The 12,184-nt window shown below is 39.6% G+C and overlaps 1 protein-coding gene and 2 long non-coding RNA genes across 3 annotated transcripts; 1 reads left to right on the top strand and 2 right to left on the bottom strand.

Moving 5' to 3' along the window:
- The first annotated feature begins 2,968 nt into the window (after positions 1-2,968).
- Positions 2,969-5,176, top strand: LOC124681686. Its single transcript, XM_047216534.1, has 6 exons — positions 2,969-3,076; positions 3,170-3,370; positions 3,460-3,716; positions 4,238-4,328; positions 4,403-4,613; positions 4,706-5,176. Exons 1-6 carry the CDS (start codon positions 2,969-2,971, stop codon positions 4,912-4,914), a joined length of 1,077 nt encoding a protein of 358 aa, XP_047072490.1. The 3' UTR covers positions 4,915-5,176.
- Positions 5,177-8,200: 3,024 nt separating this feature from the next.
- On the bottom strand, positions 8,201-8,695 carry LOC124681683. The gene is made up of 3 exons (XR_006995993.1): positions 8,636-8,695; positions 8,478-8,528; positions 8,201-8,292 (listed from the first exon to the last, which is right to left on the bottom strand). It is a non-coding gene; the product is annotated as an uncharacterized LOC124681683 (long non-coding RNA).
- A 1,375-nt stretch (positions 8,696-10,070) lies between these two features.
- On the bottom strand, positions 10,071-11,980 carry LOC124681684. Its single transcript, XR_006995994.1, has 4 exons — positions 11,918-11,980; positions 11,239-11,312; positions 10,299-10,365; positions 10,071-10,106 (listed from the first exon to the last, which is right to left on the bottom strand). It is a non-coding gene; the product is annotated as an uncharacterized LOC124681684 (long non-coding RNA).
- Positions 11,981-12,184: the final 204 nt, after the last annotated feature.

The raw sequence follows: 12,184 nt of genomic DNA on the forward strand, positions 1-12,184 counted from the left end.
CCAGAACCCCTCAGATAGGTATGCCGCTGCCCATAATCTCCTCTTCTTGTACATTCTTTTCAGCCAAGTTTGTGTTTTCTCCGTCTGCCATTTCTGGATAAAAGCGTGCCATCTTTCCTCGAATATATCCGGTGTGGTCGTGTAATACAAGAGAGCCCGAAACTCACTCAACGACTTGAAACTTAGGTGCCGAGCCATGTTCTTTTCAATGTGCCATGAACAAATACGGTGCGAATGCTCCGGAAACACACTTCGAATAGCTCTAATCATCGCACTATCGGCATCGGTGATTATTGACTTGGGTTTCTGCTGCAACATAGCTTTCAAAAAAGTCTTCAGTACCCATACATATGTGCGTTCCTTCTCATCTGATAAGATGGCACACGCAAAAATTGTCGTCCTCCGGTGATTGTTAATTCCAACAAACGGAACAAATGGCATACCATATCGGTTCATCTTATATGTGCTGTCGAACACAAGTACGTCTCCATAATCATTGTAATCCTGCCGGGACTGAGCATCACACCAGAACAAGCTTTTCAAACGACCTTTACTATCAACGTCGTACTAAAAAAAAAGTCAGCAAACTTCTTCCTCCGGTTCTCCATCATGGCAATGGCTTAGCTAGCATCACCACCTGCAAGTAACTTTCTCTTCTCCCTGCAGCACATGTTGTACAAGTCCTTCCTCGTAAACCCAACAGTGGTGTACCGACCATACTTGCTGAGGAAGTTATCCATGATCACCTGCTTCCTAACCCCAGCTGCTGCCAATGCTAATATCTCCGCTTTCTGGAAATCTTTTATCCTCCTATGTGACCATAAAAATGGGCTCTCGCTCGGTTCTGCACACTTATGACTGTACTTGTAAACAAATTTTGCAACTCGCCAAAGCCCCGAACCTCTATCAAGCTTCACATCCAACTCCGCTTTACAATTGCAACGTGACAAAGGTCTCAACCTACGGGTGCAGTTGTCCATAGTCAGAAACTTGCTGTTACGTTTTCCTTCCCGTGAACACACAAACCGCCTTCTGCGAACTATTTTGTTAGCACCCTTAGTCTGTTTGAACTTGAACTTTCTTACAATGGATCCCTCTTGTCGAGCATATCCATTATAAAAAGTATAAGCAGCTGCCTCAGACACAAATGTCTTCTCCATTACCTCCCAGTAAAACTTTCTCTTATCTTCTGTATCACTCTCATCTTCATCCTCTGATCCATTCTTTTTCTTACCAACTGATTTCACCTGCATGCACAATTTGATAACATTGAAAACATTAAAAAAAATTAACGCCATGTCCGCGAGTCATACAACGAATAAATTCAAAAAACTTACATGTCTTCTTCTAACAGGTTCTTCTATAGTCTCCAAGTCTGAATCACCGTAATAGTCGTAAGAAGAATTATCGCCAACTAAGACCTGACCAAACAAGAAAGATTAACGGTCATGTCACGACGACATAAAATGCATTGTTCAGTTATTAAATTTAAATTAAACATACATATGACCTAATAAAATTAAAATGCATACCTCGTCAACAAAACCAGAGTCCAATCTCTCGTCATTAGTTGGCTCGTCCACAACATCACTCTGAATCTAATGCATTTTAAACCATGTCAACATCAATTCCATATTTTTATGCAATCAAACATTTATTACTACAAACTCACATTATCAGTGTCAACATCTTCTTCTTGCTCTACATTATCATCTTCTAGATCAACACCATCTGCATCCATCTATTAACAAAAATAAGCACAATCAGTATTTAACAACTTACATGCAAGTACTAAATAAAACTAGTAGTTCCGCTTCACTCACACTTTCGTCGACATCATCGTCTCCAGAAGTTTGTTCATCTTCAGGAGGTGCATTATCGTTCGCAGACGAAATATTGAATTCCTCTTCATCTGTATTTCCGCTGTCGTACTCCATTGAACTTGCACTCAAATCTGAAACGTCCATCGCCTGTTCAAAGTAACAACCAAATAAGTACATCTCAAAAAAGGAGCTCCAAACCCAAACCCTAACATCAACCAAATCATGAACATGCAATTAGTTTTTACAATCAATTACCTACCAGGAACCAACAATGATCCGCCAAACCCTAACGCCGCCTGTAGCAGCAGGAACAACCCGCGTGCGATCCTTGCCCAGCCTCCTCGTCGCCGGATCCGCCTCCCGCCTCCACGTCCGACCTTGCCCAACCTCCTCGTCGCCGGATCCGCCTCCCGCCTCCACGATACCCGGCTCAGCTCTCGGAACGAAACCGCCCTGCGCTACGCCTTGCCGTCCCAACGTCGTCGTCCCTGCCGTCTCCCTCCCGATGGACAGAACCTTCCAAACCCTAACGAGGACCAGCAATGGCGCACACGAACGAAACCGCCCTGCGCTACGCCTTGCCGTCCCAATGTCGTCGTCCCTGCCGTCTCCCTCCCGATGGACAGAACCTTCCAAACCCTAAGGAGAACCAGCAATGGCGCACACGCAAGGATTCAAATAATTTCCCCGTAACCACCGCCTATCGCCGGCATCAAATCCACGTGATCGACGTAGTTTTCGGGTCCAACTCCGATTCTAATGCCGTGGGGCCGGCGGAAACCGTCATCACCAAAGATACGTACAATATCTACGTGGCATCCGATCATCTATGTGGAAAATGACGTGGAGTATAATTATACGCCACTAATACGGCCCCACCGTCTCGAACGGGTATCCCACCTGAACGTCGTTCGCCAGGGGGGGACACCGGAGCACACCCCAAGGAGCTTTGCTTGTTCGTGGGTCAAGCCTTCTATTCAGCTTCTTCAATCTCTTCATCAAAATGCTTTACCATTTTCTCAAATAGTTATTCTGCATATGGATGGCTTTGCTGTATCATTCTATAAAGTTAACTTTCTTGTTTGTGCTGGACGGTAGTAGCGTTTTCAATGCCAGCCTGCAATTTTCTCTCCTTTACTTATAAAATGTGTTACTTTCTTAGATTGGAAACTTCTGCTTCAAGCTTTGCTGAAACCATTCAACAAGGGGAACTGCCTGCCAAAGCATCTGAAATTGCACCAACCATTTTAGAGGTGTAAATCTTGGAATTTAATAATGATGTTTCTTCTACTGCTCTACACCATTGTGAAAATCATGTTGATATATTCAAACCTCGATAATCACAGACAGGGAAGTCGTTCACAGCCAGAGGAATGGAAATGCTTGAGTGTGTTGGAAAAGAGACAATGGAGTTGATTATTGATGAGACTGGAATGGAAGTTGAAAAAGGCACCGGCGAAGGTGATCAGCAAACAGAAGAGGAACCGTTTGAAGAAGTTTCATTCGACAGATGCTTCTACATTTATGGAGGACCTGATCAGTTAGAGGTGTGGCTTTTGTTTTCGCATTCTTTTCATGCGATTGATTATGAGTTGCTGCCTTTTTATCCTTATATCTGTGATCTTTTCCATACTAGGAGCTGGAAGCATTGTCAAGCCACTATGCGTTGGTATTTAATAGGAAAAAGTCAAAACTTGTTGCGGAGCAGAAAGCATATTATGATGGAAAGATTAAAGAAGTACAACAGATTTTAACTCTTAGTACCAAGACTGAGGAAGATGGACCAGAACCTGACAAAGGGAAGAAGATTGAAGCAGCTGATACTGATGGTGATGCAGAAATGAAGAAGTTATGTGACTCAAGTGTTAGCAAGGCTGCTAAAATGGCTGCGGGGTATGCGTAACTCATTAACTAACTCTATAAATTCAAAAGTAGAATGTTAATATTGCTTTCTGGTTTTGTCAAGTTATGAGATAATGTACATTTATAAAGACCCATGTTAGCATGTGGAACTGAAACTTAAAAAGGCAATGGAGAAGACTATACAACATCCAATTGCAGAAGGCTTATAAAACTGTTCTTAATAGTAACCAACAAGACTAACAAAGATTTTAGCATTGTAAATCCAAATGTTCAATTGCAGCCGGATAGTTGAGCATGTTGAAGATTACTCAAAAATCATAAGGGAGAGCTACACAAGATTTGAAGCAAATATGTAGTTCTAGCTAGGAAATACTGACAACATAGTTAGGTAAATCCATGTTTTTCTATGAAGATGAACACCCATGTTTACCATGTGCTCCATTGTCCATCAGTATGCTAATTCCTGTATAATTCCTGCAGAACATCTCAAGTGTTTGAGCTTCATTCTTTGACATTTTTTCTTTAAAAAGCTTAAATAATCGCTTCTGCAGGTTCACGACTGCCTTGGGTGGACTTTCTCCGAGTGATATTATCAAACGAAGTACGGATAGGCTGGAGAGCATTCACTCAGAGGGTGTCCACGTATGTTCATGTTACATGATGCTCTTGCTCTTAAGAAACTACAATCATATCTCTGAGAAATTTTCGTCCTGCAGAGATTGTCAGAGATGTGCTGCCTTGCAGTTTCTCAGCTTCTTGTGCTTGGGAAATCTGTTATCTCTGCTGCCGATACAGCGAAGAATGAAGATGGAGATGATGTGAAAATTGACTGGCCTGAAGATCTCGTTTCAAAAGCAGAAATTATCAGATGCAGGGCGCAATCCATCGCTGGGGATATTGAGAAGGTCTCCACGAGTTTTGCTACAGGTAAATGAAAACATTGGTTTTCCGTCGTGCACTTGAATGCACGGTGTGGAAACTCCAGTATTAAAAGAAAACTCATTGTGCTGTATTCGTAGGCATCTCAGATGTTGCGGAAGCATATGCAGCAGCTATACAAAATGCTCTCACGGAGAAGCAGGGCGATGTCCCACATCAGTCGGTGCAGGAGAAAGCTAAGTACATATCCAGCCATCTGAAGTCTGACCAGACTTGCGCCGTCAGCAAGCTACATGACGCCCTCCAGTACCTGGCTTACGTTGTCTGCACCTCAATGCTAAGTGCCTAGTCCTGGAGTGCCTCCCCCGTTGTTGTTGTTAACCACTTCATGTACAACGCAGTTCTTCAGGTTTGTCAGGATTAGCGTCACTAGTTATTAAGCTACACTAGGTGATGTGTTTCATTTGTCCAAGCATCATGAAATCAGTAATTGGTTGTGTCTTGCTTGTATTTCTTGGCACATGACAGATTGTTGCTCTCTACTTTTTCCTGAGAACAATGAGAATTACTGATGTTTAATAGACGTGAAGTAAAAAAGTTTATTTAAAACATTTTGCACTTGGTACATGAAATATGAGTTGTGTTTATTCAAAAAAAAATTTTGCAAGTTTGCTCGTGACAAAAGAAAACAGATTATTTTCATTCATCGTCTTCTCAATTCAAAGCAGCTATGTTTACATGGAACTGGAAAGATAATTAATTGCAGTGGGCAGTTTCTAGCAGCTGCCTGTCAAAAACACGATCAACATACACAATTGAATGAAATCAGTGGCTTCTCTCTTTTTCCAAGACATGGCACATGAAATCTGCGTCGATTTCATATCTGGACTTGATACTAACCCATATTACTGAATCTCAAAACAATTACTCCATTTACCTTCATTGTTAGTAGGCGTTATGGTACAACATATGGGTAAGCGACAAAATGGAGACGTAGAAAGAAAATCACAATCAAGACAAGTAAACCAAGCCTGAATCCAGATACAATTCTACGAGTACTTTTTTTAAGAAAGGGGGAGGAACTTCAGATGGATTGCCCTCGGACCCTCGGTGATCGCAATAGTCAGCCTGTCAATAATGAAAAACAGATGACATTAAGCTCCCACGTGTATTGTCAACTAAAAATCGTAGCATTCTCAAAAAAAAAAAAAAAAAAAAAACTAAGAATCGTTGCATAATCGTTGACATGGGATATAGTTTGTACGGACAGCTGTGGCCTGTAACTGAAAGTATTGCATCTTTCTGCATTCAGCAGCTTCTAAATGTACGCACAACTAAATGCCAGAACACAGTTCTACTTCTGGGCCTATACTAACAATTCACCTGAACTCTTAGAGTCAAGACTTTTTTTGTGAACACGCAAAAGACTTCTGTGTTTCATTTCATTGAAAAGATATGAGTTTACAATCCTCCTAGGAGGCATATTACAACAAAGTTACAGGTATTTAGTGGACATCCCAGGTTGATGGCAGAACTACCCGTAGACCTTTGGCGCCAGCCCTAGCCCAAAGGGCAGCCTCATCCTTGATTCTGGCAACCAGGTTTTGGACAGATGTCTGTGCACCTCCAAAGATGCACTCATTCCGTTGTTTCCAGATCAGCCATGGTGTGAGCAAGGCAGCAGATGTGAGTCCCTTGTGCAAGGGCTTGGTCTGCTGCCACCTGGTTTGGTTTTCTTGTCGGCATCCTGAGCCAGGCTAGCACCTCATACCAGGTTTGCCGAGAGAATGGCCAATTTAGAGTCAATACTCAAGACAGTAGAATGGCAGAATATGGCTTCAAAGATGAGTATAGGGGATGCTGAGTCGCTGACAGCTCAAAAAAGTAATATATTTCAGGCAGTGTCGATCCAATTCGAGTATTTAGACCTCGGATTTACAGATTACAAATGGTGGCATGTTACAGAAGCCCACAACTATGTACACATAGCGCTGAACAGTGTGTATTAAATCAAGTGGAACTGAATGCTGGTGAGTGATACAATGTGTACATAGCTACTATACATTTGGGCCTTGCTCTTTAATTTTTGCTAGTTTTGCATTTATGAGCTTATCTAGTATTGGGGCTTCGAGAGGTATCGGGTCAAGACATCTTTCGTGTGCAGCATTGTTCACCTGCAAAAGAGGGGGAAATAATCAATGTTCAAACATTTTCCAGAGACAGATTCGCAACAGCAAACTACATATGCAACAGTTTCTTTTCACCCTAAAGATCCTAACTCCTATTCACATGTGATGCGTGTAGATATTTATTATCCTTGGTGTACATAAAAAACCGAGCTACAGGTAGGCGTAATATGCAAAAAGAGACATACTAAATTTGCTTGTATTGATTCCATACAGAAACCAGGATCAATGTTAGGTGGTATCTAACCTCTTTAAGTAAGAAGCTTATAGCTGCTTCATCATCAATAAACTCCTTAAGGGAGCTCTTTAGAAATTCCATATCCAACTGAATCTGCTGAAATCCACTTCTGTTGAAAGTCTGAAGCCGGACAAATTCTTGCAAACTTTTCAGGCAAAGCTTCAGGACAGCAGAAATTACAGACTCCTGAAATTTATTCATCGCACAAGAAATTACTGTAAAAAATGAACATCTGCTGTACATGCAACTAAAAGGAAAAAAAAATATAAGTGATCACCTAGCAAGTTAACCACAAATTTGATAAAGCATCTCTACTGGCAAGCATCAGCAAATTCAATCAGTAAGCAGATGTATGCCCTCATTCAGAAGATGCACTCTGTGACTTGTGCTGCATTTGGACTGTGATGGCTTTCTAGAGAACAGTTCTTTGTATTCCTTTGGATTATTTTTATGTTTTTTAATTTAAAATGTGATAAAAAAAAGGGTGTACCAAGTGCTGAAAGCTCCCACACATTGTGGGGTATGGGGAAGGGAATTTCTAGGCAGCCTTTCCCTTGCTTTTTATGAAAAGAGGCTGATTTGAACCCAGGACCTCCAGGACAAAAGTGTAGATACTCTACCACTGCGCCAGACACGACCTTCTTTAGAATGTGAATAGTTGTCAATTAATTTATACGACGATGTACTTCGAAGAGTAAACATTATGAAAAAAAATTAGGATGATCCAGTAAGATGTGATCATTCCAGGCAATCGAAAAGATACAGTTGGTCTAGAACTAAAAAATAAAAACTGAACATGCAATTGCCACTGACAAGTTCGTGTAACTGGGAGTAGCAGTAACTAACTTCTGCCCTAACTCTGGTGGCAGTTGCATTGTAGAGCCCTAAATCAAATACTGAACATTGAATGATCAATAGGATCAACTCAATACGTTTATACTAGCAAGGAGAAAGATTTCTAATCAACAAGGAATCCAAACATCCTACCTCCTAAGGTATTACAAATTTCATAAAACAGAAAGGAAAATAGGCAATTTCATGAGTTATATAGCAGGAAAGTGAAGCAGATCTCCACCTGTGTGTATTCAACTTTGGTGAATATTTCCATTTTCTGTTCGAATAATTTTGCTAGATGATTTTCTAGAAATTGACTTCTCGTACGATTTGTGTTTGATCGGTTCAACATGTCCTCTCGCATTGGATTGCTTCTAGAGGAAGTGGTGCTGCCAGTGCTATCAGAATGCCGATGTCGTCGAATTAAACCAGGCAAGATCTGCTTGACTTCAGATACTACACCATTGAACTGCAGGGTGAGAAACAGATATTAGTACTATTAGAGACTACAACAAGAATTTCCAACATGGGACGTAAGCATCAGTTTTCAAGACTCCTAACAGAAGTATAAGATAATTCATGCTCAAGTTTGGATTTATAAGTGCGTCAGCATCAGAAACAGAGCGATCCAATAGGATAAAGAACTGAACAAACCTCTAGGAGAAGTAGATCAACAAACATGTTAACTTCCCGTGGTTCCTTGTGCTGTTTTGGTCAAATATAAACAGACGTAAATACAAACTTCAGCAAAAAACCAGAATAGCTGAATGGTCAATGACCAAAAATGCTTCATGTTGAATAGGATAACTAACCTTTATCCAGACCGGTGTTGAAAATCGCTTATTAAGAAGTTTGGAGATCTTCTGAGTCTTACTGATCCCAGAAAAAAAAAACAATATTCAGCTATATATCCATATAAATATAAACAAAGATGTACTTCTAAAGAGAATAAAAGGCAGCCCTCTCAGACAACAAAAATTTGAATTACATAAATGATCCCAACTATGCTCTATCGCAAAATGCAACATAGTTCCACAACATGTGAAGTGTGTCATGGTTACTGAAAATGGTAAGTTCAACATTCTAGACCAAATAACAATATTATGGCTGACAGCTTATCATGATAGAAGGTTATTCTAAGTTCCTTCCAAAAATAATGCCCACCATGCTACTTTTCGACCTAATTTCACATACTCAACATTCTGCATGCAGTTACATTACTTTCATCTTCCAGAACTGAAAAAATGGGTAAACAATTCTCAGAAAATTCAGAACAGACCAAAACAGCGCAGATCCATCACACGATTCTCGATTATAATAGTGTGTGTCACTTTGCTATGATAACAATCCAAAAATGTGAAAGCAGTAGCCCGCCAAGCCATATAAACCTTTTCCTTTTCAATATGAATAGTTTCACCATATGGCACATAGAGAGCATACCACCAGTCCATACAAAAAAAACACTATTGACTAAGAATTCAAATAACACAACGTAAGGGAAAGGAAGGTACGGAAGATGTATGCCTACATGGTGCAAAAAATTCTCCCCAGATGAGCGATACAGCCGGCATATCTCCCCGGGTACAAAAGGTGGTCCATATTCATAATTGCGTGGCCCCCCTCCAGAGAAAGAAGCAGCCAAATCCTAAAAACGATAACGAAGTTAAGAATCATTCAGTGCACATTCACTTAAGTCCAGTATGCAAAATGTAAGAAACGAGGCTGTCAACAAGTGCAGAAATATACCTCTGTCACTTTAGGAATTGTTGTCTGTTCTATGAAAACACAAAGCTGTGCAAGCATAAGCACCAACACTGTTGGAATCTTGTCGATTTGCACAGAATCTATAGAATTTGACTCTTGAGAGAAACTCTTGCTTCTCCCAGAAAGCAGATGAAAATGTCCATCAAGTTTCTGAAATAAATCTTGAAAACCTTCTTGTACCCAATCAATAATCAAATCTTTCAGCTTTACTATCAACTCTGTATCGCCATCTATAAGGTGATGGAATTCCTAAAGGAAACATAGTCAAACGAGAACAATGAAATAGAGTATAACTGTATAAGGATGCTCTAACACAAGCAAGTACTTGTGCAGAACTATGTTACATTATTCGACATACTATCGATGGAAATCAATGGTCATGCTTTTTAGGCTTCCAGATATATACCTGCAGAAGATCTATGCACCCTTGGGATACTTTAATTTTGCTTTTTTCCATGGCAGTTTGCAGCTGTGACTCTTCTAACTTCTCATTTGATGTTGAGTGTGTGACCAGTACATCTGCTCAGCCATGCTCAATAGATATAAGTTTTCCAGTACATACTTTCTTATTTCCAAATCTATTTGTACTATTACAAGCTAAATCAAAATGAGTTGCTGTCAAATGAAAGCTGAACTGTAATCAAAGGGTACATTCGGTTCTGCACAAAAATTGCAAATAATGAAAACAAACTGATGTGAGAGGGGAGAGACCTGATATTTCAGTTTGAAGATGAAGAAAGGCAGTTGCTATGTGTTGCTTAATAATGTCTCGGGTAGTCTACACAGAAAAGACACGTTACATGTTAAATCGGCATCGAGAAATATACACAGATTTATAGACGTGGATGCCTCATATAAGTAACTAGAGAAAGGAACTGAATAAAATATTAAGTTTATCCACTGAATAAGAACATGTGAGGGGAAAAAAAAACTTAATATATCATACCAAAATGATTAGCGAATCACATGAGTTGTTAAGATAAAATATCTCATCTGATGCACCACTAGCAACCAGTGCTTGAACAGTCGTGAACAAACGAACAATACTTAACAACAAAAGACCTTAGAAGGCAAACCAATGTATACTGGACATGCTTCTGTTTCCAGTACATCATAAATGGTCGTGGGTAACAGGACTATCAAATGCAGGGTGAATCCACAGCTAAACCTAACCGTGTCAATTTGTGGGTCTGTGCGCCGTATCAATTAGTGAGTCTGTGCACTCCTATGCCATCTTCAAGAACGGGGCAGAATTAGCAGTTGACATGTTTTGCCTCCACAAGCACTTGCCCTTGTTCCAACACTATTCCCTTTAACGTAAGTGGTAACAGATAACAACAATCCCACCAGGAAAAAAAAAGCAATAAGGCTTCAACCAATATTCTGAAGTAAGACAATACCAGAAAAGATCAACATAACACTACAGAATGGAGAAAATTACACATATTTAGCCATGTCAAGTGTACCTGATTTAAGAGAAAACACATATTTAGCCATGTCAAGTGTACCTGATTTAAGAGAAAACAAATTAACTAGCGACATAATATGAAATCTGATAGTATAGACCTTTGTAAGCACGTAACAGAACGGATAATTTGTCTCCTAAATGGTATATTATGATTGAAACATGAATGCAACTGTTAGACAAAACCTCCAAGGAAAAAGCTGGCAGCACTGCCTCTGGTATAACTTCGTCGATGGAAGTTGCGTCCTCCCATAAGCCTCCTATAACCATCAAGTTGTAGCAAGATTAAGTCAATAGAAATGCAATGATCTTTGAAAACCCACAGTAGTATCATCTTAATGTGCATGGTCACTCAAGGTAAAAAAACTTAATATGCATAGGAACTAAAGGTAAAAGCACCACCAATACATTCAATTATAGCAACATTACTAACATTAAAGGCTCTGGCAAGAAACATACGAATTTTGTCAAGTTAAGAGTTAAATATCAACAACAATTTAAATTTAAGTAGTTACTAATTTTCTTTAAAACTTAACCAAAGTTCCATGAATTTGAAGACCATTGCTTTGCAATCACCCTCCCGTTACACAGTAGAATATAACTGGAAATAAAGTAAATCGTTATAAAATGCTTGGGTGCCATATTGAAACTTACTTAGCATCATAACCTATGTAGCAAATCAGTAATGGTATTTCGTGCACAATGCCCTTTGTAAGCTTTGTATAATGACAAATGACTAAGAGATCTAAAAGGAACAAAATTATTTGTCTTTACAAGAAAAACAGAGGAGCCCATAGAGGTAACATATTATTATTTATATAATAGAGAAAAATTATGATGGTACTATAACACATAAAGCTCTTACGTAGAATTGCCAACAGATCTGTTGATGGAATTCTTTCCTTCAGAGTCTCTCTGACTGTTTCATAGTGGCTTAATGAAAAGAAGATAAAATAAGACAAATGTATATGGATTGAATTTCCAATATTATAGATGTAAGAAAAACAAAAAGAAAAAGGCAAAAGGGAGCCTCGTTGAAAGACAAGTTCAGTTGATCTGACACAATGTCATATTGTAACAATTTTTGCATCCCCATTGTGCAGCACGAAATATGTATCAGCTCACTAAAAAT

This window comes from Lolium rigidum, unplaced genomic scaffold (genome assembly GCF_022539505.1).
Source record: "Lolium rigidum isolate FL_2022 unplaced genomic scaffold, APGP_CSIRO_Lrig_0.1 contig_52158_1, whole genome shotgun sequence".
In the NCBI taxonomy this organism is placed as follows: Eukaryota; Viridiplantae; Streptophyta; class Magnoliopsida; order Poales; family Poaceae; genus Lolium; species Lolium rigidum.